Source organism: Simochromis diagramma, unplaced genomic scaffold (genome assembly GCF_900408965.1).
Source record: "Simochromis diagramma unplaced genomic scaffold, fSimDia1.1 OVJJ01000208.1, whole genome shotgun sequence".
Classification (NCBI taxonomy): Eukaryota; Metazoa; Chordata; class Actinopteri; order Cichliformes; family Cichlidae; genus Simochromis; species Simochromis diagramma.
The window spans coordinates 982,653-1,010,000 of record NW_024386789.1 but is presented as its reverse complement, the minus strand read 5'-3'; the positions used below and the strand labels follow the sequence as shown (position 1 = coordinate 1,010,000).

General features: G+C 40.5%; 4 protein-coding genes across 9 annotated transcripts in view; 1 reads left to right on the top strand and 3 right to left on the bottom strand.

Annotated features, from left to right (window-relative positions):
• The window catches only part of LOC120728349 (voltage-dependent T-type calcium channel subunit alpha-1H-like), an 18,805-nt gene extending 5,133 nt beyond the window's left edge, over nt 1–13,672 (bottom strand). For 2 of the 5 annotated variants that reach the window (XR_005694705.1, XR_005694706.1), the window contains exons 1-24: nt 13,468–13,672; nt 11,749–11,904; nt 11,454–11,556; nt 10,315–10,451; nt 10,051–10,139; nt 8,918–9,077; nt 7,770–8,055; nt 7,475–7,567; nt 7,119–7,276; nt 6,772–6,814; nt 6,556–6,681; nt 6,175–6,323; nt 5,662–5,847; nt 4,952–5,069; nt 4,191–4,346; nt 4,005–4,079; nt 3,767–3,883; nt 3,571–3,656; nt 2,511–2,634; nt 2,049–2,117; nt 1,713–1,897; nt 1,441–1,567; nt 1,110–1,235; nt 529–618 (exon numbers count right to left, since the gene is read on the bottom strand). Coding sequence is in view for 3 of the 5 variants with exons in the window: in XM_040023177.1 (XP_039879111.1) it covers nt 529–618; nt 1,110–1,235; nt 1,441–1,567; nt 1,713–1,897; nt 2,049–2,117; nt 2,511–2,634; nt 3,571–3,656; nt 3,767–3,883; nt 4,005–4,079; nt 4,191–4,346; nt 4,952–5,069; nt 5,662–5,847; nt 6,175–6,323; nt 6,556–6,681; nt 6,772–6,814; nt 7,119–7,276; nt 7,475–7,567; nt 7,770–8,055; nt 8,918–9,077; nt 10,051–10,139; nt 10,315–10,451; nt 11,454–11,556; nt 11,749–11,885 (2,940 nt within the window). In the remaining 2 variants the exon portion in view is untranslated. Of the gene's footprint in view, nt 1–528; nt 619–1,109; nt 1,236–1,440; nt 1,568–1,712; nt 1,898–2,048; nt 2,118–2,510; nt 2,635–3,570; nt 3,657–3,766; nt 3,884–4,004; nt 4,080–4,190; nt 4,347–4,951; nt 5,070–5,661; nt 5,848–6,174; nt 6,324–6,555; nt 6,682–6,771; nt 6,815–7,118; nt 7,277–7,474; nt 7,568–7,769; nt 8,056–8,917; nt 9,078–10,050; nt 10,140–10,314; nt 10,452–11,453; nt 11,557–11,725; nt 11,905–13,467 lie in introns of those variants that run through there. The other 3 variants (XM_040023177.1, XM_040023179.1, XM_040023180.1) reach the window with 2 other exon arrangements.
• Nucleotides 13,673–14,774: 1,102 nt separating this feature from the next.
• On the top strand, nt 14,775–18,338 carry mlst8 (MTOR associated protein, LST8 homolog (S. cerevisiae)). Of its 2 annotated transcripts, none has more exons than XM_040023173.1 (9): nt 14,775–14,903; nt 15,104–15,251; nt 16,214–16,265; nt 16,356–16,518; nt 16,598–16,673; nt 16,777–16,929; nt 17,046–17,170; nt 17,255–17,418; nt 17,749–18,338. In XM_040023173.1, the coding sequence occupies exons 2-9, from the start codon at nt 15,123–15,125 to the stop codon at nt 17,865–17,867; spliced, it is 981 nt and encodes a 326-aa protein (XP_039879107.1). In that variant the 5' UTR covers nt 14,775–14,903; nt 15,104–15,122; the 3' UTR covers nt 17,868–18,338. The 2 variants fall into 2 exon arrangements, with proteins under 2 accessions (XP_039879107.1, XP_039879108.1); XM_040023174.1 differs by having other exon boundaries at nt 14,891–15,008.
• A 122-nt stretch (nt 18,339–18,460) lies between these two features.
• bricd5 (BRICHOS domain containing 5) lies at nt 18,461–23,954 on the bottom strand. Its single transcript, XM_040023176.1, has 5 exons — nt 21,706–23,954; nt 21,479–21,628; nt 21,276–21,386; nt 19,952–20,102; nt 18,461–18,826 (listed from the first exon to the last, which is right to left on the bottom strand). Exons 1-5 carry the CDS (start codon nt 21,853–21,855, stop codon nt 18,732–18,734), a joined length of 657 nt encoding a protein of 218 aa, XP_039879110.1. The 5' UTR covers nt 21,856–23,954; the 3' UTR covers nt 18,461–18,731.
• Nucleotides 23,955–24,103: 149 nt separating this feature from the next.
• Nucleotides 24,104–26,018, bottom strand: LOC120728347 (phosphoglycolate phosphatase). Its single transcript, XM_040023175.1, has 2 exons — nt 25,424–26,018; nt 24,104–25,114 (listed from the first exon to the last, which is right to left on the bottom strand). Exons 1-2 carry the CDS (start codon nt 26,016–26,018, stop codon nt 24,789–24,791), a joined length of 921 nt encoding a protein of 306 aa, XP_039879109.1. The 3' UTR covers nt 24,104–24,788.
• Nucleotides 26,019–27,348: the final 1,330 nt, after the last annotated feature.

The window sequence follows — 27,348 nt, the reverse complement described above, 5'->3', positions numbered from 1 at the left end:
GTCATGTGACATGATATTTTAATTTTTTGTATGGTACTTTCTATATGTTGACAACAAACACCACAGTCTTAGGAACTGTAGTTTCTAAGTTACAGTGTTTTGACCTTTAAATTATTGAGGTGACCTTGAAGACCTTGGTGGATGTCAGATCATGACACCACCAGGTCTTAAAATGACATAAATATATCCTCAGATGAACAACAGCACATCAAGCATTAGTCTGTGTTACTATTAATTTACAAAAACTAAACAAAAATGTAAAAATAGTATGTGAAAAACTAAGGGCACCCTTACTTCTTCTACATGAATTTGTTGATGTTTTTTTTATTATGTCCTTCAGACCTTCATTTATTTCCTGGATCCTAAGAACTCAGTTAGCAAACCCATGAAACTTGCTTGAAAAACAAAAAAAGTAAATTCAAACCATGAACTTAGTTACATCATCCCATATAATCACAATCCTTTTACTTCATAATGTGTGTTAGCAACAATGCAAAACATACATTAAAGTACTGGTAGCAAAACTACCTGTTGATCTACTCCCACAGCATCCAGTCCATCATACATGATGTTCATCCAGCCGTCCTTAGAGTACATCACAAACAAGGCTATCAGAGCCTGAATAAGAAACACAGAAACAGCTGTTAAGTTGACATACATTTATTTTCCGGGTGCCAATATTAATAGAACATTAATATTAACAAGTCACAGTCTCCTCTGGAGGTCTGGGTTTGAATCCTACTTCTGAGATGAAATGTTTTAAACTCAGCCACAGAGGGCGCCACATGCCACTGTACTCATTGTACCTATCCCAACCTCAGATAAAAGGGGAGGGTTAACTGTTAACAGTGGCTACAGTGCTGTTGGGCAACAGAGCCAGTGGAAACCATGCTACTGTTAGCCGAAGACAAAGTAGGACGAGAGGGGGAAGGGGAAGGTTGACTTAAATATGAAACTTGATTTAGAGACAAAGGTAGAGATGGAAGGCCGAGATGATTTGGACATGTGTAGAGGGGGGAATGTGGACATAATGGACAAGTTGTGTTAAATATGGAGCTGTTGATCGTTTCTATACTTGTACTTAACAACAATGTGGAACTAGTCCGTACCTGAGGAAAGTTGTCAAAGTTGTACTCCTTCCGAACCCACGTATAATTAGCAGAGAGACATTCGGCCTTATTGGTGATGTTTGAAGTGTTTTCACCCTCACAGTAGAAGAACTTTCCTTTGAACAGCTACAGCGTGAGTGTGAAATAAAGACAGAGGCAGACGGGTTATTGTGATGTCAGGTTATTACACTGTTGATGCCAAAAGGAGTACACACTCTTGGGTGTTAACTGTGAATGTTTGGCTAAAAGCTAACAAGGAGTCATGCTATAATTGTGTTCAAAAAGTCTGTGTGTGTGTGTGTGGTGTGTTTGGGAGGGGGTGGGGCCTAACCTGAACCCCAAGGATCCCAAAGAAAAAGAAGAGGACACAGCAAATCAGGACAATGTTCCCAATGGGTTTAGCAGAGGCAATAAGAGCTTTGACAGCCAGCTTCAGTTTTGGGGTTTGCTTGATCATCCTGGGACACACAAACATACATGTATGTATTAACGCCAGCACATCTACACACAGACATATACAGAGAAAAGTAAGACAAATCTCAAATGAGGTGCTGCATATGACAACAAACATCTATTTACACAGCGTGTGTGTACACACGGTACCTCAGCGTGCGAAGTGTTCTTAGCAGCCGAAAAACTTTGAGGATGCTGAGCATGTTCTTTTTGTCAGAAGTGACCAAAGTGATAATAAAGTTGGTTAAGGACAGAATCACCAAAAAGCCGTCCATGAGATTCCAGAATGACCGGCAGTAGCTGCCCTTCCCGATCACCAAGCCAAGAGCTATAACCTTGTGTTAAAGCAATAAATCAACAGTATAAATTCAAAACATCCCTGATTCCCACAGCTGAAAGTACTCACAATCTGAGGTTGAAAATGTTTGATCAAAACTGAAGAACATTATTTTGAAAAAAATAAATAAAAGCAAATCTGGTGTTTACCTTAATAACCATCTCGATCAGGAAGACGGCAGTAAAAACCGAACAGGATGCATTCAGGATCAAGCGTTCCTTTAGAGCAGAGCGACATTCACTTGTAACCTACATGTGTTTTCTTTTAGAAACATACATTTCACACATTACGTGCAAGTGTGAGAACCTCTATAGAAGCAAAAGTACTGTCCGTTTGCTGTTCTGGGGAGTTCGAGTGAGTGTTAACACAATGCCACAATCTTCTCTGGAGCAAGTTCGCCCCAAAGTCAGACCGTGCGAGACTCAAAGACCTCAGACTCTACAGGCTAAATCCTTTTACGTTTTTTTTACAGGACTGCACAGAGGCTTGAAGTGTTCATCACCCAGCTTGGCAGCATGTAACTCCACACAGATGCCACATCTGAAATGTGTCTATATATTTGTGCTTCTCTGAGTGAGTATATCTGTAACTGCTCCAGATGTGGGTCTCACCATGCTTTTAGGGTTTATGCTGGGCCTCTCCATAGCAATGCTGACACAGTTCAGCAGAATGAAGAAGAGAATCACATGGTCAAACACCTTGTGAGACATCAAACGCTGGCAAAATCTACGCAACCTAAAACAAACACCGACACTTTCATTACAGTCGTTTAAGAACGAAACAAACACAATTAAGGTCAGAAAAACATGAGGCTTGAAATGTCCCGAGGATTCCTCTCACTGTTCTGTAAAACCATTTGAATATTTTAGATAACTAATTTTAAATTTAGGTATGTGTATGCACAAATTCACCTTTCATGGAATATACAGGTAAAATATGTATATGTTTGAATCCAGTTGGTCCTCAGAAGTGTAGAATTTTATACTTTTACCTTTACTTTCTATAAAATATTGATTTGTCTTACAAGGTCAAGGAAATCAGGGAGAACCTGTGCAGTTCATAACAAACAGGGCATGGACAGTAAATACACTATTCAGGTACCGTCATTAGGACTTTGTCTATCCAGCTAAACATGCTGCTGTTAGCCCTCTGAGGCCACTTTCATCATACTGTAAGCATGGTTATCTTATTAGCGTCAATCTATTTTCATGGTGTAGGACTTATTTGCATCAAACTGCCATTAACATTCACATAGCTGCACTGTTAGGATTAAAACTTGTTCAAACACCAGTTGAAACAAAGACTCAGCGTCTTGCTGCTAAGGTGCGAATGATCTGAATGTGCTGCCGTGTTCAGTGACTCCAGAGCGTTAATGCCAGCAACAGATAGGACAGGAGCGACGGCGGTTAAATACAATTTAAATGACTGTTGATTTGTATCCAAGTAAATTATAGATGTGTAGAGCCGCACAGGAAAAGTCTTTCTAAGTTCTGAGTAACTATTAACTAGTTTAGTGGACCTGAATGAGCTTCAGTGTTAAGGAAATCTCAGCTAGTAAAAACGTAAAAGTCAGTGGAGCTCTGTCCAGTCAAACGTAATAAAGTACAGAGTAAAAAATCTCATGAAACTAAGTATGAAGTGTGTGTCCCTTGTTGTGTGTGAATCACTTACCTGCTCTGTGGAGACAGCATGTACAATGACCAGTCTTTATGCTGTTGGCACCACAGCAGCACTTTCTGAATCCTATTCAAAAATCTCTGCAGGAGTCAACGGTCACACATCGGTCACTCCTCTTTATCCAAAGCATAAATAAAATACTGAAAAAAAAGCCAACCTAGACCTTAAAAACAATCATTTTTATACTTACAGTGAAACTGTTGTTTTTTGTCTGTGTGGAGGGAATCTCAGAGGCTGAGGCACTCCCACTGGATCTGCTGGGCTCAGTGGCAGGAACAGAATATTCTCCTGTGATTGTTCTGGGGCCCTGGAATAACATGAGCAAAGGTGTGAGTGGCAGTGTGAATGTTTGAACAAAGGCACCTTCAGCCAGTTGCTGGATTTATAAATCAGCAAATAGCAAAGTCAATTAAAAGCCTTCTCAGTACCTCCTCAAGGGAGCTTTCGGCCTCACATGCCAAGCTGGGACAGCGAGAGGAGTCTTGATGAATGTTTTCACTGGGCTGTCAGAAGGTACATCAGGAAACAGAGATCGGCAGCGGTGTGTGCACACACACACCTTTAATGTTATCGTAACTTAACATTAAACTCAAGAAAACTGAAACAGTTCTTACCCTGGCCTGGAAGCTGTCAACCCCTATGCCCACCAGTACATTAAGAAGAACATTTTTTCCAAACACAATGATGGCAATAAAGTAGAAAGCTGCCCAAGGGGAGGTGGCAGCCACGGCATTATAAAGCACCACGTTCCAGTCGTCCTGAGTCAGAATCTAGATAGATGAACAAAACTTTCATTCTTTGTGGCACAGATTCAACAAGGTGCTGGAACACAGCTTGGAGATTTTGGTCCATATTGACATGAGAGCATCACATGGCCAGTGGGGCCGATATGGCAGCCTCGCTTCTGTCTGTCTGCCCCAAGGCAGCTGTGGCTACAACTCTGGTTTGCCTGCACCAGTGTGTGAATGTGAGAGTGAATGAATAGTAGAACTGTAAAGCGCTTTTGTTGCCTAGAAAAGCGCTATACAAATGCAATCCATTATTATCACATAGTTGCTGCAGATTTGTCAGCTGTACATCAATGACATTGATGACATTCCCCCACATCCTACACTACAGCCTCATCTTCATTGTGTTTTCCATGTTCTTGAATATTTAGAAGTTCTTTGATAATATGTAGTATAATAAAAGATTATCTATTAACACATAGCACATCATTTTCCATGCATAAAGACTCCGGCCATACACTCACTGGACACTTTATGATCCCCCACATCCCGGAGGTTTCTATTGATGGTGACACATGTTCCTAATAAAGTGCCCATTGAGTGCACATGACAATGAAACAACACACATCCCAAAGTCAAAACCTCACCTGGAACACAGTGACCATGGACCACAGCAGGCTGTCAAAGTTTTTTCGATCATCAGCCGTTTCATTATATATTGACCTGAAGTGGAATTTGCATCCAAAGAGGTGCATGCCCACAATGCTGCAAACAAACAGCAAGCTGCAGTGAGAATCACATGTATGTAAATATGGCATCTGAAGGGTGACAGAAAATATAACAACTAAATCAGGAACTGTATTTAAAGAAGCAAACAGTCATTTTGAAGCCTCAACTTGTGCAAATTCTTAAATATATTTATTTATTTATCAAGTTTTTTTTAAATTGCAACTAGTAGCTCTGACTGTGGAGTGAAGGACACTGCATGCTCATATGTAAATCACTTGGCAGGCGCAAAGTATCAATGCTTTAAAATCATTTTTCTCCATCATTACTTTTCATAATTTATCAAATTAGCACCAAAATGTATTAAGAATTTTAAATAATGTCTATATCAGGAGATTATTTACTGATGCGAGTAGGCTCACTCACAGACCCATAAACGTCCAAAAAACCTTGACGCTAGAGGAGTCGCCCCCTGGTGGCTGTTAGGCAGAATGTAATTTAAAGGAACTTTGGTATTGGCTTTACTTTTCAGCCCAGTAAACAACGTCTATCGTTTATATACAGTCTATGAATATAACATCTTAGAGCTCACAAATGTGTACACCGAGACTCTTGGTGTGTGGATACATACCTAAAAATGAAAATGACAAACAGCATTAACCAGCACAGAGTGGATGCCTCTCTAATCGTCCTCTTCAGGACCAGCAGTTGCCTCTTCAGGTACGGGAGGAAGTGAAACACCCTCACGAAGCGCAGCACATGAAATGCTCGCACAACTGACAGCTTGCCATCAGCTTTGGAGCCTAATTCCCATAAACTGAAAACCACAAACAAACACGTTAACGTGCAGCTCTGTCAGACCACTTTGTCCACAATGACTAATAACCGTATGCTGAGATGATGCTTTATTATACTGATATCATTAGTCTGACCTGTTGGAAATACATCTAACATGACACAAACACTAGGATGTGGCTTCAGAAATATTTATAAGAAAAATAAAAATGACAAAAGTAAGAAGAGCGAGAATAAAGTTACATTTATTTAAACTTGAGAAACCCCTAAAGAAACAAAGAAATGTTTGCGAATGTGACGCAATAAAACAATAAGCAAAGTTTCAAAGTCAAAGGATAAAGGTTTATACCTGGTGAGAACAACCACAAAGTCGAAGATGTTGTCAAGGTCCGCAAAGTACATCCACGAGAGGGCGATCAGCTTTATTATCATCTCCACCACAAATATAATGGTAATAATTATGTTACTGACAATTAATACTCGCGTCAACTCCTGAGGCTGCAGGAGGAGAAAATGGAAATAAATAAGAAAACAGAATCACACACAGACAAGAGAACTAAGAATCATTTAAATGCATGAACGTAAGGGAAGAGTCATCATTAGATGCAAAAGTAAATATGGATTTTTTTAATGACGCCTCTTATCTCTTCTTACTCTTAATCTAACAGCGCAAGCTTCTTATATCACTGAGATCAAATTTATGTGATAAATAATCGCAAACATGTCTCACCTGGTTGTAGTGCTCCATCGCCATGGTAACAATAGTGATGAAAATAGCAATAATGATGATTCGATTAAAGAATTTAGTGTTGATGAGAATGTTAAACTTTTCCTTGAAAGGGATCCAGACCTGATGCTGGAAGATGAGACAGTTGGTTAGGCGAATCACAAACAGCTAACGCTATTATGACTGATGTTACTGCACCCAGTTGCAAACTGGTCTTACCAGTGTGGGTTTGACATGTGTTGAGCTCTTGATGGGCTGCACCCTGTTATGATGTAAACACACAGCACGTGAAAAACTGTTCATAGCTACCAAAAGGACCTCATTGACCTAAGCTGTGGCCTATGTTCTTCTAGTACTTTCTGTATTCTTATTCTTAAATATTTCTTCTTTTTACTTCCATTTGTAAAGAAAGCTCAACTTTTTTTTTTTTTACCTAGCCTGACATGACTAATACTTTTAAAACTACATTCCTGACACAGTCTTACATACTTTAGCACCCTGTAAACTACAAATCTGACCTCAAACACAACAAAGTCTAGATTTTAAAGCCACAGTACTTTTCTTACCTGGTGGTCATCATCTTCAGGCAGGAAACAAACTTCCTGAAGAGATTTTTAAAAGACAGAGGACCAGCATGCTGCTCTGTTGTGACTCTTGCGAAGTTCTCTGAGAACTGGGTTGCAATGATGACTGCACACACATTCATTATGATAAAGGAGCCAATCTAGTTGAGGAGATGAAGAATTAGCTATAGAGTTTCTGGGGAAATTGCACAACCAACTATGAAGGGTTGTTGAAATCTACACATAAGAAACAAAAAGTTCAGCATCCTCTGATTTAGTAGTTTTGGTTTCCAGAAGGGCACGTCAATACTTGTTATTGAATACATAATAAAAATGATTTAACAGGTGTGGGTACTTACAATAGTGACAAGTATGAAAAACACAAAACTCCAGAAGGAATAAGAGTCCATAACATAATACATGATATTGGTCCATCCTTCAAGTGTCACAACCTGGGAGCAGGGAGACACAGAGAGACATAAATACTATCCCTCTACATTACAGATGGCAAAACAGCAGGCAGATGAACAGATAAACTGCACTACATGCCAAAGAAAATGCATTTGTTTTATGAATTTTGAATCTTTGAGTGAACTGCCATACAGAGGTCGACATAATCCAGATGTTTTTCTGTGCATATCAACAATTTCTTACCTGGAAAATGGTTATCCAGGCATAGACGATGTTATCAAAGTTAATAACTCCCAAGTCAGGGTTGTGGTCCCCAGCACGGCATACATTGTAGTACATGTTCCAGTTTACACATTGGCCGGCTTGGATCGGCTCGTCTGCTGCCAGTGTGCAGATTTTGCCATGCTCCTGGTAGGGCGGCACATCACGGCAAAAGCGTCCTCCACCCTTGTCGTCAGGTGAACAGATGAACGAGGACCGTCCACCAAAGATGGGCACAAAGTATGGACTCAGGGACACGTTATACATTCTAGATAGAAACAGATAACAATGTGCACATATTATGTAAAACAATCATTTAAATATAGTCAATCATTTCAGTGTTGTATGTATGAGAAGCTGCTGTATATGGCAACCCCTCCCTGAGCCTGGCTCTGCCAGATGTTTCTTTCTGTAAGAATGTTTTTTTTCTGTCCCACAGTCACCTGGTACTTGCTCATGTCAGATGTTGAGGTTTTCTGTCTAATATTGTAGGGTTTTTGCAATGCCATGAAAATGTATGCCCCTTCCCGATTTGTTCATTTTTTGCATATTTGTTACACTTACTATTAGACAAAAATGACCACAGTAAATAAAGAACACAGTTTTTAAATGAGGCATTTGACGGCGTCCTTTTGAGTATCCTGTGGGGGTACTTTGAGTGTATGGGACTTCTCCAAAGGGTGGCTTCTTCCTTAAAGATAGATTGAGGAGTTCACTAGTAGAGCCATTAGTCCTCCACATCGAAAGCAGCCAGATGAGATGGTTCAGGCATCTGACTGGAATGCCTCCTTGGTGAGGTGATCCAAGCAGTCCCCACTGGGAGGAGGTCCCGGGATAGACCCAAGACAAACTGGAGAGATTACATCTGTCAGATGGTGTTCCACTGGATAAGCTGGGGTGTGGGAGGTTTGGGTTTTATGCTTAGGTTGTTGCACCCACGACCCTGCCCCCGATGAGTAGTAGAAAATGGATGGAAGGCATTTGATAAATTTAATACTTACAGACATTATTTGCTATAGGCAGAGAGTTGGATTAAATAATTGGTTAAAGTTTGTTAGAAGCTTGTGCTGCCCATAGAGAAAAGAAAAAACATGAAAGTCTTAGAAGAGCAGATGAAGCAGTTTACATACGTCAGGATGTCGTCGCCCAGGAAGCAGCGGTTGCGCAACTTCCCCGCCCACATCTGAACTCCAATGACTCCGAAGATGTGGATGACAAACGCGTAGAGGATGAGAACATTACCAAGCATGGGGGCCGTTTCAAGGAGTATTGTCACCAATATCCGCATACCTACACGAATGAGCAAGAAAATGGTAGCTTACGTGAATAATAGTTCGACTTTCTCTGAAAACTTTAATTTGTTTTGTAAGTCTGGACTATGACCACACAATGAATCCATACACTGGGGGAAATAATTATTTGATCCCCTCCTGAAATTGTAAGTTTGCTCTCTGTGGTCTTATGGTGGTTTCATTTTACTGGAGAGGGACAGAAAATCAACCAAACATCCTGAAGAAATAAATCCAAAAGTGACAAATTTCACTCATTTCTTATTACAGTTTGTGTTTTGAAAAGATTCCACGAAAAACATCTCAGAATTTAATTACTTACATTACTTACTGTGAAATCTGAAATATTTAAAAGATACTTTATTGACGTTGTATACTTCAGGGAGATTTGTCACAACGGTTACAATGCAGTGATGAAATGTTAAATTTTCCCCTTTATAATCACATATAAATTAGCAAATACCTTTATTCACAGTATTCAGTTACAAATAAACAACCTGTGGAGCAAAAATCTTTGTTACTGTTGTTTAACTGGAGTGCTTCAACATTTTAAACTAAATCTGATTTTAACAAAGAAAAAACACTGCTACCCCTCAACCTCCCAGTAGACACACCTATGGATTCAACTACAAAATCCTACGTCACCTTATTCTCGAATTATCGCAATCACAAGATTTTCAGAGAACTTGAGCTTGAGGTCAAGGTCACTGAGATTTGAACTAGTCCAAGATTTTTAGTAAATACATCTATGATATCATAGGTGATGTACTGAAACTCATACATCACTTTGTACTTGAGTTATCAAATTCACAAACTTGGATGACCATGCTACATGCTCGCCTGCCTTTTAAAACTCTCCTTGTTTAGCCCTCCAGTCTAAACAATGTAGTGTACATTCAAAATAACCATACTAATCTAAATAATGACAATCATCAGGCCTCTGTTCTATCCAAACTCTGTAAATATCGACTTACTTGGTACTCGGCTGATTAGTCTCACTGGCTTGATGGCATGAGATGCTTCTACGTGGAGATTAAAGAATCTAAACGTATAATCCATTAGCCTGAGGGGGCAGTTACAGACACAAACAAGAAGAAGAGCTTTACTTTCTTTCATTCATCAAAATAAGTGTGCCTTCCAATAATGTAAAACTGCATCTTTTTGGAGTTGCCCTGCAAAAGTTTTTAAACTGAAACTAAATTCTAGAGACACGTAGATATAGACACATGGATACTAACTCTGCAAAGATGATGAAAAGGTCAAACTTGTTCCAGTGGCTGCTCAGGTAGCTTCCTTTATGGCCGATGAATCCCAGGGCTATTGTCTTAATGAGCATTTCCATGATGAAGTAAAGAAAGACGAGAGAACCCAAAATCTGTATACAGAGAACGAAAAACAACGTCATATCAAATATCAAAACATACAAGGCATACTGTTGACATACAATCACTGGTAACAACGGCAGTAGCACAGATATAACATACTATATCCAGATGCTGCATCTGAGCTTTTAAGGGGGTCTTGGGGTCAGGCTATGGGCTCTGATCCATTCCTACAAGATTTTACTGTTTAATTTGACTTATTGCAATAAGTTACCTCCTCTTTAAGATGACATATTGTTAAGTGACTGTTCTGACGCAGTTAATGCCGACTTATGTCAGGTTAAGAAAAAAGAGATAACCATTTTAATTAAAGTCATTCAACAGAAATATGTGGAAATGAAATACATGTATGTCATTCAAAATTCTCTCTTTCTGTGTTAAATCTGTTTTTGGCCACAAATAAGACAAACCAACAAATCTTTTAAATGATGTCAGTAATCCTGTCAGTTTTTAAAGAAGAACATTTAAAAAGCAGCTGCAGAATTGAAATATTAAGTGTAGGACTAGCACTGTTAGTATCATATATGGTACAAAAACTCACATTTTAAACTTAAAACCTGTCCTTGACAAAGCACTTCAGGATTTTTCAACGAGGACATCATGAAGCCAAGAATCAAGATTCCGCAAGCACATTATGGTACTAACAAATGAGAGAGTTTACGAAGTGTGTTATAAACTACAGCTTATCATTAGTCTTTAAAGGGACAGTTCACGTGTTGTACATTTGTACACTTTCTGTTGGACCTGTTGTGCCATCTTCATCTAAATTGCTATGATTTGAAGTTCAGCCGTAGAAATATTAGCAAAATATTCACGATTCCCAAAATTTACATTTTTTTCTACAGAACTAGAACAGCCAACCAAAGATGATGAAGATGAAGATGCATAATTTCTTCTGCACAGTGATAAGCATTGGAGTAAAACATAAGCAGGTCTCTAGTAAACACTTCTAGTCTGCTAGTCTCTTCTTCTGACGCTCAGCTCATTATAACAACCTCTCGGGTGAAGCTCTCCTCTTCCACCTCTACACAAGGCTGGTACATGCCGTCATTCACGCAGCTGAGCAGGACCACCAGTATGGACAAATAATCCAACCATGTAGAAGAAGAAGAGGTTAAGGTCTAAACACATTCAAAAAAATTCATCAACAACAGATGAAGCTTTCATACTAAAAGTATTTTACGTGGACATATTGAGTGGTATACAAGAGAAAAAAACCCATAAAAATAAATAAAAAGGTTTGAAATTGAGTTAATGACATTCTTACTTCATTCAGTACAGAAAGGATATGGGCCAGAGACTATTTTGAGGAACCATTTGCGGGGTCTACTCGTCTGCTTTAGTCTGAAGCACACAGGCGCCACCTCTGGGAAGGGAAGCTGCTCCTCTACAACGACGCCTCTACATCTCTCATGGATTTCATGCATAATGAAACCAGAACCGCATCTGAGAGAGGTCAGGAAAAAGGGGTAAAGAAAACCATGATATACAGATCTATTTGGAGAAACAACTTCCTGCATAATTTTTCAGAGTATGAAGAGCATGGCGAGGTGTTTTCTTGCATAATAAAGTTAAGTAGTCCCACACTAATAGAGTTGGCTTTATATGGATTTCTGTTAAATGTTTGGATACATTTCATTACACCTGTTTGACTGCTCCTTAAGTCAAATACTTAATCAGACAATCACATGGCAGCAACTCAGTGGATTTATTAATGCAAGCATGGTCAAGAATAACAGTGGAAATTTAAACTGATTATCATAATAGAGAACAAAGGGGATTTAAGTGATTTTGAATGTGGCTAATTGTTGACCCCAGAGAAGCTGGTCTGAGTATTTCAGAAACTGTTGCTCTCAAACATATCTGCAATCAGTTTCTGTCAAAGTGACTTTTATATATCATCCAGGTAAAAACTTCCATTGACATTACAAATGTCTTGAAATCTCTTTGAAGAAAGTTATAAAAAATGCCGAGGGTGCAGCAGAAATCCAGTGGCCAAAAGGATCTGTATTGATTATAATGTAGAATACAGAGTAGATGAAATAGCGCACAGCCATTTGCAAGGATCCTTTCAAAACACGTTAATCAGTGAAAATCTATTACAGTGCTTACAGTGTGTTAGATGGAGAATTAATTAATTATATTAATAATTGGAAATATAACAAAAATATTAGACAAATAATAATAAAACTAATAATCGCGCACACATAAAATCATAGGATTAATGTTTGGCATGACACCTGTACCAGTTACTGTGAAATGTAAAATAAGTGTAAAGCATCAACCTGGGTAATGATAGCTGAGTGTTAGCAACATGTCAGAACCAATGAGTTAGGAAAGCTGTCATATAAATGTAAAAAAAAAAAAAATGATTGTAGTTCTCACTGAAATGAATTGACAACTTTTGACTGTTTTAAGTTGTATGTCCGGAAGAGCAGTGACTCAACACATTAACCTTAAGTGTACCTTATTTAGACGACATGCTAACATTTTAGTGACTTCGCATTAGCCTAAAGCTACAGTCATTGGAGGCTACATGATGGGGCTGTTAGTATGACACTGTCATAGACATGAATAGGCGACACACAATCATAAACTCTCAATTTGTTTTCTGCTTATGCAAATTTGGTTGGATTAGCTAACTGGTTTTGGATAAAAGAGTTGCGTATAGCATTAGCTAGCTAACTAACTAGCCTCTTTTAAATAATAACTATAGGCACTGGAGACAAACATTTAACAGTTTGCAAACATGTTACCCTCAGGTTCAGCAGTAAACATACAATAGTAAAACTTGGAAAACCCTTTCCTAATTTAGCTCAATCAATCAATTAATCAATCAATCAAAAGAAAATCCAATAATGCTTTGGGGACATTTCTGTACCCTAATTATGGTACTACAATTTATTTTTAAACAAAATTAAAACCACTTTATTACACTTAACTCTGAAAATGTTCATTTTTACATTTTCAAAAACACTTAAGTTACATTTCTCCCCCAAACAGACTCACAGGTTTCTGATTGTGAATTCTCCTCTTCACCTTGACTTCGGCCAATCAAAGGTAAATGAGCCAAACTCTGACGTGAAGCTGTAACCAACAGCAACCATTCTGAAACCGGATGATGACAATGAAGAGCAAGAACTGTTTTATTAAACAGTAATTTCATCCCTTTAAGTTTTTTTATTCTTAAAATGTATCCTATAATATTTTAATGTGGGCCCAAGAAACTATTGATAGCGGGTGTGTTGAAGCTAATATTTTAATCATTAAAGTACTGGCTGAAAAGGTGGAGACTGAAGCTTAAGCTTACAGCACCTAAACTTTTTGTACAAAATGTTGCTTAACTGGCAACACTTTTCTAACCAGATCTGCCCCAAAGAAACACCAAAAATTGACGCAAAATTAGGAATAAATACTAAACTAGGACAAAAACAAATAGTAAGCATGTTGATTGTGCCTCATGTTTATTTTTTTTAATCACCTGAGTTTTTATGTTGTTGTTTGTTTTTTTATTTTTAGATAATGATCAATCTTAATTCAATCTTAATAATTTTATATTTTGTACATCAATGCATTCCAGACGGTAGATCATTTATGAAACTATGAGGGGACAATATACCATGACGATTTTTGATTTATAATGTCTTTAGTTTTATATCATTTTGCAATAGTTTTTGTTTCATTTTTGTTTTTACATTGTTAATAATGAGTCTTTCATAACTGTCAAGTTGATACTAGATGTGTAGTTAATACCTGTTGCAGCTATTGTTGATTGTGGTACAGAGTACAGTATTTGTGAGGTTTTTCTGAGCGGTTCTAGAAACTGGTTGTACAGACAGAGGATGATGTCACGAGGTTGGAGTGTAATTTTTTATATACCGAAAAAAACCTTACTAGTTAAGCAACAATCGTGGCATATTGGCACGTTTCTATACATCCAGCTTTGTTTCTATTCAACCCTTGCCATTTGAAATGTCCGAAAAGTTTAGTAGTACTTAGAATAACACAGGATACAGTGATAGAAGCGATCATCTTAAATCCTATTGACTCAATGGCATTTTTCAACTTTCTATTATTTACTTTCTTTTACTTTAGTACCGAGTATTAGGACTGAGATGTCACCATATTGACACGAGCAACTTTCCAGACGATGATGATAAAGCTGAAATTAAAAGATGTTGCAACATTACATAATGAGATCCGCTTAGTCTTAATTAATATTATGAATTATTGGTGTACACTTCTTTGAAAATCATTGTATTTAATTGCAGCATGTCTATTCCTCGTGGACACACCAGCAGAGGGCAATACTGAGCTAGTGATTAAACCGGAACTCTTGAAACACTATTATGTTTCTAAGGGACGAGTTAAAGAGACGTACTTCTTGGCTGACTTCAACACTAACAACAACAAAGGGAACTAAAGAAATTTGTCCTTTTAAAACGGTAGTATTGCTGTGTTGTTACAGTTAAGGGATCTAATGGTTTCATACTAGAAGCGTTTATTGTTTATTGCACAGCCTATAAGTTTGGCTAGCCTCTTTTGCTAAGGTTAGCTTATGATACGTTAACAGTTTAACCATTTTTTGTGCTTTAGCTGTGTTTTGTATTTTACTTTAATTGTTGCAAATTGAATTTCCCTGCAGTATCCGCCAGGAGTTCGTCATGAATGTGAATCAGGGGACGGTGGGTAGCGACCCGGTCATTCTGGCCACGGCTGGATACGACCACACTGTCCGCTTCTGGCAGGCCCACAGCGGGATCTGCACCAGGACGGTCCAGCACCAGGACTCAGTATCCTTACCCTGATATATGGAGGCTTACGCAGAATGTGTACTGTCATGTTTGAATAATTATAGGTTATGACCATTTATAAATCTCAGGTTTTAAGTTCAAAGTTAATCAGATGTTATCTATAGCTTCTCACAAAAATCCACGTGAACGCATAAAGTGCTTTTGTTTTAGTTCTGTGTTTTATATTTGTTTATAGATCTTCTATAAACCCTTTAGGGTTTGCCACAGTGGGTTAATTGCCTTCATCTCACATTGTCCCTGGCCTCCTCTTTTGTCACACCAACCCTCTGCATGTCCAAGAATCTCTTCTGTGGTCTTCCTGTTTTCCTCCTGCCTGGCAGCTCCATATTCACACTACACAGGTCTCATTTACACTGTCTCTCTTCTGCATATGTCCAAACCATTTCAGCCTTGCCTCTAACCTGTCTCCAAACTGCTGTCTTTACTCCGAATGAATCTTGAAATCTTCATTTCTGCCACATCCAGCTCTGTCTCATGTCTTTTTGTCAGTGTCACCATCACTAAACCACACATCATAGCAGGTCTCACTACCATCTTATAAACCTTCACTTTCACTCTTGCTGCTATCCTTCTGACACTCATCCCCACATCCTCCAGCCTGCCTGCTCACTCTTTGTCATCTCTCTTGTGGACTGTCTTTTACTTTAGTTGGTTGACTTCAGGTATCTAAACTCAGCTACCTTCACTGTTATGGCTGTCTCTCTCTCATTCACACATGTATTCTGTCTTGCTTCTGCTGACTTTCATTCTTCCTCTCTCCAGACACTCTTCCACTTGCTTTAACTACAGATCACAACCTTGTCTGTGAACATCATAGTCCACAGAGACTCCGTTCTGATGTCATCTGTTCACCTGACAGTACCCTGACCTTTAAATTTGATGAGCTGTAAAATATTATTGCAGCAACCTACATTGTCCACTTCCTTAACATTTACTCTCAGCAAGTAAATTCCCTCGAGGTCACACCTGACAGAAGTATGATTGCAGCTGCAGGTTGGTTACAATTTTCCCCACAATCCTTTTTCTCATTTCTCACCTTAATGTTACTTTGCTTCATAGTAATGTTTGCATTGTGCTTTCAAGGTTATCAGCATATCCGCATGTACGACTTGAACTCCAACAACCCCAACCCGGTCATCAATTACGATGGAGTTAGCAAGAACATCACATCTGTGGGCTTCCACGAAGATGGACGCTGGATGTACACAGGAGGAGAGGACTGCATGGCTCGCATATGGGATCTGAGGTACTGAAGGACAAGCTCACTGGTCTTTGTTTATTTAATGATCAGCAAACTAAACTCTGATCCCTGCTCTACCTTGTAGGTCAAGAAATCTGCAGTGTCAGAGGATCTTCCAAGTAAACGCTCCAATCAACTGCGTGTGCTTGCATCCTAACCAGGTGAGACACTCAGTACACACAGATGAATCAGGTGAGGCTGTGCTCTTGGTTACTATCTGGCCCATTTGCACTTAATGCCGAAGATTTCATTATGTTTTCTTAGGCAGAGTTGATAGTTGGAGACCAGAGTGGAGTGATCCATATCTGGGATCTGAAGACAGACCATAATGAGCAGCTGATTCCAGAGCCGGAGGTCTCAATCAATTCAGTTCACATTGACCCAGATGCGAGTTACATGGCAGCAGTCAACAGCTCGGTCAGTTGCCTAAAAGAATCTGCAGCACATGTGGCGCAGGATAATACATTCACTCTTTTATAGCATGTTATATTAATGAAAACCTTGTCCATCCGTCCCCCGGCTCTCTTTTACAGGGAAACTGTTATGTGTGGAACCTCGCTGGAGGCATCGGGGATGAAGTGACTCAGCTCATTCCCAAGACCAAGATCCCTGCACACAAACGCTATTCCCTCCGCTGCAAGTTCAGCCCCGATTCCACGTGAGTGAACCTTTTTCTCCCATTTACCCCTCATTTCCCCACCGAAAATACAACTTGACATTTTGCATTCGTCGTTGCTTCCAGGCTGCTGGCCACCTGCTCGGCAGACCAGACGTGTAAGATCTGGAGGACGTCCAATTTCTCACTGATGACGGAGCTCAGCATCAAGAGCAATAATCCGGGAGAAACATCCAGAGGCTGGATGTGGGACTGCGCCTTCTCCGGAGACTCGCAGTATATTGTTACAGGTCCGTACAGCAGCACACAGCAACACCGGATCTCTAAACTGAATAAGAGTTGTTAAAGTAAAACATTGCAATCTATCTGAGGGCTGCAGATTTGAAATGTGGCTGTTTGTAAGATAAAAAGGACATCTCATTTTCTGATTTTTGTCCTCATTTGTCATACTAACCCCTGCCCTGCCATTACATCTGGAATTATGTAAAAGGGGTTTAAAATGGTTTAAACATGGCTGTAAGTTTGTTCTCAGATTATGATTTTTTTTTTAACTTTTAGACACTTTCATGTAAGGTTAGACATTGCTTTGTTTTAATTCTACTTTTTCACTCACTCCACAGCCTCCTCAGACAACCTGGCTCGCCTGTGGTGCGTGGAAACTGGTGAGATCAAAAGGGAATACAGCGGCCACCAGAAGGCCGTGGTGTGTCTGGCCTTTAATGACAGCGTGCTCGGCTGAGAAGGAGGAGGAAGCAGAAGGAAGAGATAATAGGTTGTCAGACAGGAACTAAAGACTCTTATGAGGATGCCACTCATGTCGCGTATGTCAGCGCCAGTACAACAATCGACTCGGGGAAGCGGGCACATCTCTGGCATTTATGCCGAGCGACACAGCCAAAATAAAAATCTGTAAAGCTAAAATCTGTTTTAATGGACCTATTTTGTTTCCACAGACGTACAGAAAGAAATCTGTCAATGACGAGGCAGACATAATAGTTTGGGTTTTTTTAATTCAAATTGCAAAACTCTGTATTTACAGAGCGCTGTATTTATTGTAAAAAAGACCACATTAATCGCAGGTGCTTTGTGTGTGCAGCAGACTTGTTTAATCCCTTACATATGCTATGTATGATTTATTTGAATAGCTGTTCTGTTCTTCGTCATGTGGCGGAGGACTGCTGAATAAATGGTGTACAGAAATGTCTTTATACCCAACAGGTTGTGTCTTTTATTCTCAGAACAAAACAGTCACGTTGTAACAGGAACGGTTACACACAGCAGTCCGTTACAGGACATACAGTTAGAGGCATTTACAACAAAAAAGGGGGAGCGGGGGTTCTTTCTTCTTTAATCTCTGAAGCGTGCCACCAGAGAGGGTATTATACATGAAGAGAGTGATGATGGGGATTTGGCGATAACTGTGACAGCCCGTCTCCAGCTCACTTCTTTCTCGGAAGGAAGAAAATGGTTTACTGGTGGCTGTATGGCACAAAGGAAACAGTCAAAGCTCGCTTTTGTTCTTGAAGAGGGAACCAAAAAAAAAAAAAAAAGACAACTTTGTTTTCCTGATCTTTTGCCGGGAGGATCGAGAGAGAATGCAGAGTCACTCTGGAAGGTAGTAGAAGCACACGGACACGCAGATGTTGCTGGGGAAGCAGATGTCGATGCAGAAGTAGACCAACCTCTGTTTGCCTGGGCCTGAGAAAATGAGAGGTCATGTGACTCATTAAAAAATACAAATTTAGATTCAAGTGTTACTTGAAAACAAATCATTTAGAAATGCAGTCATTTGCATGAATCATTCATGGTTTAAAAGCAGCCAGATTTAGTTTGGTGTTCAGAATGGGCTCACGTACATGCTGTTGAGGGAGCACACAGTAAAGTACATAAAAAGACTTTCACCCCGTGGAAAGGTCACATTAGGCCACGAATCAGGTTTCAGCCTGACACGCTGCTGCGTTGCGGAGCGGCCGCAGGGCTAATTGAAAAACCTCTCTGCGCGCAGGCTCCGGTGACCCTGACAAATGAGCCCTTGTGTGAAAACTTCAGCATAATTTCTGTTCTGTTCTCCCAATTTGTGACTCAGGTGTCTGGAAAAAAGAGTCGATTCATAAATGAGTCTATGGAACTAGTAGGGAACAGTTCTGGGGTGGTTATAGAAAATTCCACTGTTTTCTGAATATTTAAGGGGATCATCATCAGAGTAAAAGACTCCGCGGTGCTCTTTGGTGCAGCTTTGTCAAACAGCATCAGAAATAGCTTTTTAAGCCGAATCTGAAGCTCTTGTGAAACCAGTTTTTAAAGCCTATGTTCCAAATAAAGACACATTTCATCAAAAATCCAGAGCGTGGTCATGTATTTTGAAATGTACCTGTTCCTAAAGCACTTTAGGTCACCTTCTGTTGTTGATGTGTGTGACAGTCAACACAAACCGGTTCAGACATTTTTCATGGTGCATGTTTGAGGTATATTCTTTCATATCCCCAAAAAATACTTTTCTCACCACAATTCAGTGAGCTACATACTGAGAGGATAGAGGATAGGATAGAAACAAAGTATCAATCCAGTACCGATACTAAAGCTGGTATCGATACTACTGATATTTGGATGTATTGATACTGATACTATTGATATCCCACCTCTAATAATGCAAAAAGATGTCACACAGTGAAAACATGAGGATTTGTTGACAACAGGTAAAATTCAAAATATATCAGCTTTGTTTTTTCACTAGTTTAACTTTTTTTTCTAAACCTTATCAGAATAATTGTAAAGCTTTTTTTTTTTTAACGTTTGACGTTTGAGCCAAAGCAGTCCCCTCACCCTCGGTCCTCCTGGTCCAGTGGACCGACCTGTCCTGACACAGGGCCTGGAGAGGCTCCTCCAGCGAGGACACATTCACCTGACTGGCTGCCAGGACTCCCAGGAACTCCATCTGCCTCTGCGTCTCATTCCCAGACAGCTGGAACTGGCTCTGCCGAGGACAGCACCGCAGTATCAATATCCACAACAAAGAGTTCTTATTTTCAGCGGAAAGTATTTTAATTACTGTGAGGAATCATATTAAACTCATAAAGGAGAAAAAGCGAGAAAAAAAGATGGAAACTTGAGCTCCTATTAGCCTGATATCTGCACTGATGAGGCCAACTTTGAATTTGTGCTCGCATTCACCCCAAACACTGTGCGTAATTGCGCCTCTTACAACTCTGATTGGCTCTGATAACAAACCGCTTAAAGTCCTGTTGTGCTCGAGTAGCTCACACAGCAACCAGTTTTCCTTTTCTGTTAAAAAGAACCAATAAGACCATTGTGCCTCAGCACAAACCAGCCACGTCTGCTAGCCCCAATATCATAGATTAAATGGCTACAGCAGCTACGTTTGAATACACAGAGCCTGTATGAGATATGTGACACCATGAGACAGGATCACAGAAAAGCAGCTTCTGAGACGAGGAACTTGGGTATTGTGTAAAAAGATGATAAGAAGTCCCTCTCAGTTTACCTCCAAGGTCCCACAACTCATCTCAAGGTCTCCATTCAGCCAGGGCCAGCACCATTCACCTGATCATATTGTCAATTCATAATTAAGAATCAGATAATGACACAGATGAAAACTTTTTAAAGACTGGATGTCAGTGTTCAAGATCCAGGCATTTGTCAACAAGCAGATACACGCTGGCCCTTTAATGCATCAACCTGTATTTTAATCCAAAAAGAAGCGCCTTAAAAGTTGAAAAGCCCTCACACAGAGCGGCCATTGTGCCCAGGCCAGGGCTCGGGCTCGCTGCCGTAACCTCCTGTAAGAATATCCTCGGGCACGCCGAGGGGGCTGAAGGGATCAGATGTGCTGAGGAATTCAGCCATCGGAGTAACAGAGACAGACTATGAGGCTCTTCAAGGCCCTGTACGCTTCACCTCTCTCTTTGTGCAGCGTACCCAACAAAGTCATGCAAAACCACCAAGTCCTGGCTCAGTGGTGCAGTGCACTGAAATGCCAGTTCACACATTAGTGCGGCTGCTACCTTAGAAACACCTGGCAGAGCTAAAAGGGCAACTTTTTCTTAATATGCCTGGTGCACTTTGATGTCTCTCGTAATGCAGTAATGCAGTGGGGAAGACCATATTATATAACATATCCCCTGCCCGCTACCTTGCGTGCCGACTCGTGGAGGACGGAGTTCACATTCTTGTAGTCTGACTGCTCCATCTTTCTCAGGAAGCAGCTCTCCTGGCTGACGGGCTTGTAGCAGATCAGACTCTGAAACACAGAAACACATTTACCCATCATAACTCGCAGATGTTCCCCCTTTTTTCTAATTATTCAGAGTAATTCAAGTCATCTGGACGTACATGTTTTATATCAAAGAGCACAGTGGACGTCTGATTCAGCGACGAGGTCACAGAGAAGGTCACCAAGTCATTCTGCTGGTCAACAACTGCTGACTGGTTGATAAGCGCGCCAGTCTGATCTGAAACAGTGAACCTCACAGTCTGCAAAGGCTGAAAAAACAGAGATTTGTAAATCAGAAGTTGGAAAATGTAAACCAGGGCATGATAAGGGAAGGTGTGTGTCATACCTGAGTGTGAGGCTGAGACCTCCCGAAGTGCCCCGTCAAACCCAGGGCGAGGATGGCCAGGAGCAGGCAGGCTGAGAGGCTGACCCAGAATGCCTTGTGCGGGAAGTGGAACAAAGGGGACTCCTCAGGGCCCCCATCCTGAGAACACATGAACCAGCATCAGGCTTTAAAAAAACCTATTGGATGGTTATTTGGGGTATTTAAATCCCAGGCTGTGGCAGAACAGGAACCCACCCAGCAATAAACTTGTAAACTTGTAATACAACAAAAGTGGGGTCTGTAAGTAACCAACATATCCCAGCTATTTCAAATCTTCCATCTTGTCTGTAGCGCGCTTACCGTGCACTCTTCTTCCTCCAGGCAGTTTTCTGAACGCTTCCAGCACCTCACCATCGCTGTGTCCCTTGGCGGCTCCTCACTCGGTCTGCTCCCTTCTCGTAGCTACCGGCATGGAGCTGTGGTCATGACCAGCACTGGACTGAGACTCGGCACACCTGAGCGGCTTCTCTTTTCTTTGTCCTCACAAACCTCACACCTCCCCCTCCCCTCATCCCATCCTCAGGTCTCACAGATTCCCTCCCCCCAAAAACCGGGGAAAAAAAGTCACGCTTCACCCAAAACTTCCTAACCTCGCCAAACTCAATTTCCAAGTTTTGCCTTCCAGAAATTACCTTCATTTTTTTTTATGTCTTCTCTAATGTGGCTTAATACGCCTCTTTAACATGATCCATCTCTTTATTGCCCCTGTCCCCCCACTCCTTTTCCCCCTTGCTCCAACATACACTTACACGAGAGGAACTGGCTTCTCCCCAACAGTCCAAACAATGGACAAAGAGGTAAGGCAGGCACGGGCTGGGAAGCCTCTCTCGTCAGGTGAGGGGTGATATGCTGCCGCTGGTGCTGCATCCAGCCGATGACAGCTCAAGGTGACTGAGGACTTTGAGAGAAGCTCTAAACCTAAAGCAACGAGGAAGTAAGTATGTAAGGTTTGTTTATATAGAGCTTTACAGGAAGCAAGGTCACAAAGTGATTTACAGAATAAGATACAACAACTAAAATGCTACAAACAGATACAACTAACTAAAGGCATGCCATCACAGGTGGTTCTTGAGTTTCTTTTCAAAGGTATTAACAGCATCCACAGGAGTTAGGTTCAGGAGTAAAGGAGTCTATCTATATCAGCTGTGCACAACCCTCACTGAACAGAGGTTGTGACTAATGACACCAACTGTCAGCCAAGACAGTAAATTATAATAATCAAGGCATCTACCGCACCGCCTACCTGGTCTAAACGTTCCACTGTTGAATGCTATCAATTATTAATACTGTTACTCATCCAGGGTAAGGATTTAGCAGAGGGGGCATTTCTGGTTTTAAAAGGAGCTACCTTATTTAAAACAGTGATCATTAAAAGAATGCACATTTGAATTTACATGGCTGTCCAGGGAAGGGGAAAGGCATTATCAGTGTTAAAAACAACAGAAAACCTATGTGCAGAAAGATGATAAAACATATTTTTCTGTATTTATATGTTAACCAGTAACAGGATTCAAATCGTAAGTGAATAAAAAAGAACACACAAGTGGCCAGAATAAATGGACTTGATGTTCAGGCCTAGATTAAAAACAGCATGTAAAACGTGTTCTTTGTTGACACACTGTGAGTTTGACACACTGCAAAAGAGAGCCAGAGATTAATAATAACTAATGGTGAAATAAAGAGTGATTTATAAACACATTGTGAGTAAAAAAGAAACGCTCAGTGCATCATGGGAGCCCCCAGCAGCCTAGACCACTGCAGCATAATTAAAGGAGGGTTCAGGGTCACCTTATCCAGCCCCAACTATAAGCTTTATCAAAAAGGGAGGTTTTAAGTCTAATCTTAAAAGCAGAGTGGGTGCCTATCTCCCGAACCCAAACGGGAAGTTGGAGGCTCTGCCTCCTATTCTATCTCTAAATAGCCACAAGTAGGCTACCAGTCTGAGTGAAGTGCTCTACTGGGGTGATACAGTATTATGAAGTCTTCAACAAAAGATAAGGCCTGATTATTCAAGACCTTGTATGTGTGGAGAAGGATTTTAGATTAGATTCTGGATCTAACTTGGAGCCAGTGATAGGAGAAATACGCTCTCTTTCTAGTCCCTGTGCATGCATTTTAGAGATGTTGTGCAAATGCATGAAAACAATTCGTGTTTACTATGAACACTGAAGGACATGTCCTGGTCAATAGTCTATCAAGCTGATGAATTTTGCTGTAGCATCTTCTATATGAAAATTAAAAACCACCCAAAAATAAGAAGTTTCAACAATTTTAAAAGTAATAATCAGGAAATCAGTGAATGTGTTGAAAAACAAGAAACATGAACCAGGCAGAGGGTATGGTAGATCATGTAAAAATAGTTTATTTTTGAGTTTAACATGTGTTTTTTGTATATGATACTTACCCTTAAGGAAAGTCAAACATTTTTTTAAAATGTTAATGTGATTGTTTTATGAAGTAATAAATAACATGACGGATCCAAATATTACTCTTGCACAATCCCATGAATCTAAATGCAGATATCGGAACATTGTGTTGAGGTCTTAGAATACAGAACAAACAAAGCTCAAGTTCAGCGCCTTTCAGTCTGATTTTGCCCGTTGGAACAATGATGTAAACCTTATTACTAAACTGTTGACACTTCATGTGTGCTCACCTCTCTTCCCAAGTTTGACTTGTAGTTGCTCAAGAGGTTACACTGCATATCTGGTGAGGGCCTTTATAGTTCACTGACATCTTTTTTTTTAAAAAGAAAGGAACACACTCATTTTTGCAGCGTAACTCAACGCTTAAATACATTGAAAAAAATACTGAGGATTATTGTTCTCACGCTGTTAATAATCACTTAAAACATATTAAAATTAGGTTTAGCAGATAAAATAAAATATAGATATATATAGCTTTAGTCTCCTGTCCAAGCAGGTAAGTGCTGTTACAGTGCTGAAGCAGCAGAAAACAACACAAAACAAAAAAAATTCCCTTTTTAAAAGAAAAAAACAAAACAAAAAACACTGGATCCTGAGTGTTGTGCAGGTTTCTCAGTCTCATCCCTGCAGAGCTGGAAGGAGGTCCGCGATGCTCTCCACGTAGTAATCCGGCACCATCCCCTGCCTCTCTGGGCAGCCACTTTTCTGATGGGCTTCGGCATCTGCCACAGTGCTGACCCCCGTGAGGGTTAGAAGGGTCTTCAGGCCGCAGTTGGAGCCCAGCAAGATGTCAGTGTCCAGACGGTCGCCGACCATCAGGCAACGGTCGGCTTTCACACCAAACTGGGAGGCCACACAGTCGAACATGAAGTGGTTGGGCTTCCCAACAGTCTGGGCCTCACGCTGGGCTGCCGTCTCAACGGCCTGAAGCAAACAGCCGGTACCTGAGGGTCAAGAGTGACAGTCAGTAGGTGAGGTGACCGTTTACTCTTTAATCCAACAGAACAGGTCTGTTAAGATTAACAGGAAAGTCAAAGATTGAAAATAAATTGTTGCCAATACACTTAAAAGCCTCTGCACTGCCTCTATTCAGGTGTTCTAACATCTGTTTAGGGTTAAACAAGGCTGAACAATAAATCCCTTGTGCTGACATCACCCTGAAAACAGTTCTGTGGATTTTCTGACCTAAATAAAAGCAAATAAAAGGTTTTAAAAATGCGTTAAATGGAACAAAGTGCAGAGTAACTGTTTACCTGCGACGGCCTTGCCTCCTTCCAGGGGCAGCCTGGTGTCCCTGTTGGTCCCCACAAACAGACAGCCCTGCTGGGTCAGATACTGCATGGCTCGGTTCAATTTCATGTAACTGAAATGCTCATCGAAACCGACCACCACCGCCTTCACTTCGGGGTCCAAGGTCACGTTGGCCCAGTCAATCGGCTTTCCGCAGATGTGGTCGGGTCCCACCCCGGTCTGCTGAATCCCCACCGCCTCCAGCTCCTGCCTCATCGCGTTGCTTCCTATCAGGTACACTTTGCCCTCCAGCTCGCAGACAGTTTTCAGGTACATAGCGCAGCAGTACGCGGTCCCGAACACTTCATCTTCCGTCACGTCGAAGCCGAGTGCGGTCATTTTATCGGCGTACATTTTCCTGGACTTGGTGCTGTTGTTAGTGACGAAAAACACCCTCTTGCCCTTTTCCTTGAGAAGGTTTATGACTTGAGGCGCTCCGGGAATGGCCTGGTCACCCCGCCAGATGACGCCGTCGCAGTCGAACAGGATGCTGTCCACAGAGTCCAGTAGCTGCTTCACCAGAGCTCCACTCAGCCGGGTGCATTTTGACACAGACATCGGGGAAGACTGCGGTGAACGGAGCGTGAAGAAATGTAAAAACGGGAAGCTTACTTACTCAAGTAAAGTAGTAGCGCTATGTCAGGAGTCAAAGAGGCGAGCTGTAAATGTTAACCGTTAATAACCGGTCAAAACAACCGGTTTTGGTGTGCTGTGTGAGGAGCTCCGGAGAAGCAGGCTGACCTTCTGACCGCCGAGTGTTGCATCAATGCAGCGACTACTTCCGTACCGGCTTAAAGTGACAGGAGCCACACACTAAGAAGTCCGGTCAAACTTCCGCTTTGATAAAATTAAAGTAATAAAATCTTTTTTCTTTTTCTTTTTTAATGAGAAGAACAGGTGCTTTATGATGGTGTGAATAACTTAATCAGCAAACACATTTGTTTTCTAACCCACCTTCTGATTTTTTTTAATTGTTATGTTACTTTGTATCGTGGTTTAATAAAGTTTAAGAAAAAAAATCAAAACACTGGATGCTGACGATCAACGACGATCCACAGTTGTTGTGATTCAGTGAAAGTTGTGTGGTGGATGTCAAACATGTAGCCTACCGGTGCACTGCTTTAACCTACACCAAACACTTTTAAAATCCTCGGTTTAAAGTTAGAATGTCAAGCGACCCCCCAACTGTGTCCTTACCGGGTTTTCCATGATGGCTGGAAAGCTATGCTAATGTAAATGTAGCTTCACTGATTCACCTGCAGATACAGAATGGTCACATGTCTGTCTTTACATTACAAGTGATCACGCGCGGTGAGTTTCAGCCAGCAAAGAGTCCATTCAATTTTTGTTGATAATTTAATTGAATCTTGTTTTTTATTAAAAAATATTTTCATTCCAAGTCTTTATAGCCTATAACAAACTTACACAACAGAAGCTGACCCAAACTCCTTTAAAGACAGCACATTTACATTTCAGGTCTCTAAAAATCCACAGTATCAATACACAAGAAAACTGTGTTAACTAGTATATTACTGTGGGTTGTGTTGGTGTTCATGAAAATGTGTTCCGAACTTGGCAAATGTACGATGATTCAGCTCGTAAATAATAACACACTGCTCTCCCCTACATAAGCTCCCTTTATAGGTTAAAAGTATCGGTATCTGCAATACTGCTCTTAATTTACTCGATAACGAAATTTGCAAGATGCACAGCACTGCTGCTGATGAGTAGCAAAATAACTGAATATGTCAGGAAATAGTTCACTAGATATATAAATAAGTAATTAAAATATACATTGACTTAGTTTAAAATGCTCTGTATTTCTATTTTTAAATAATTAATTACACATTTTTAATTCATTCTAGTTTTATTCCAGACCCCAATATAC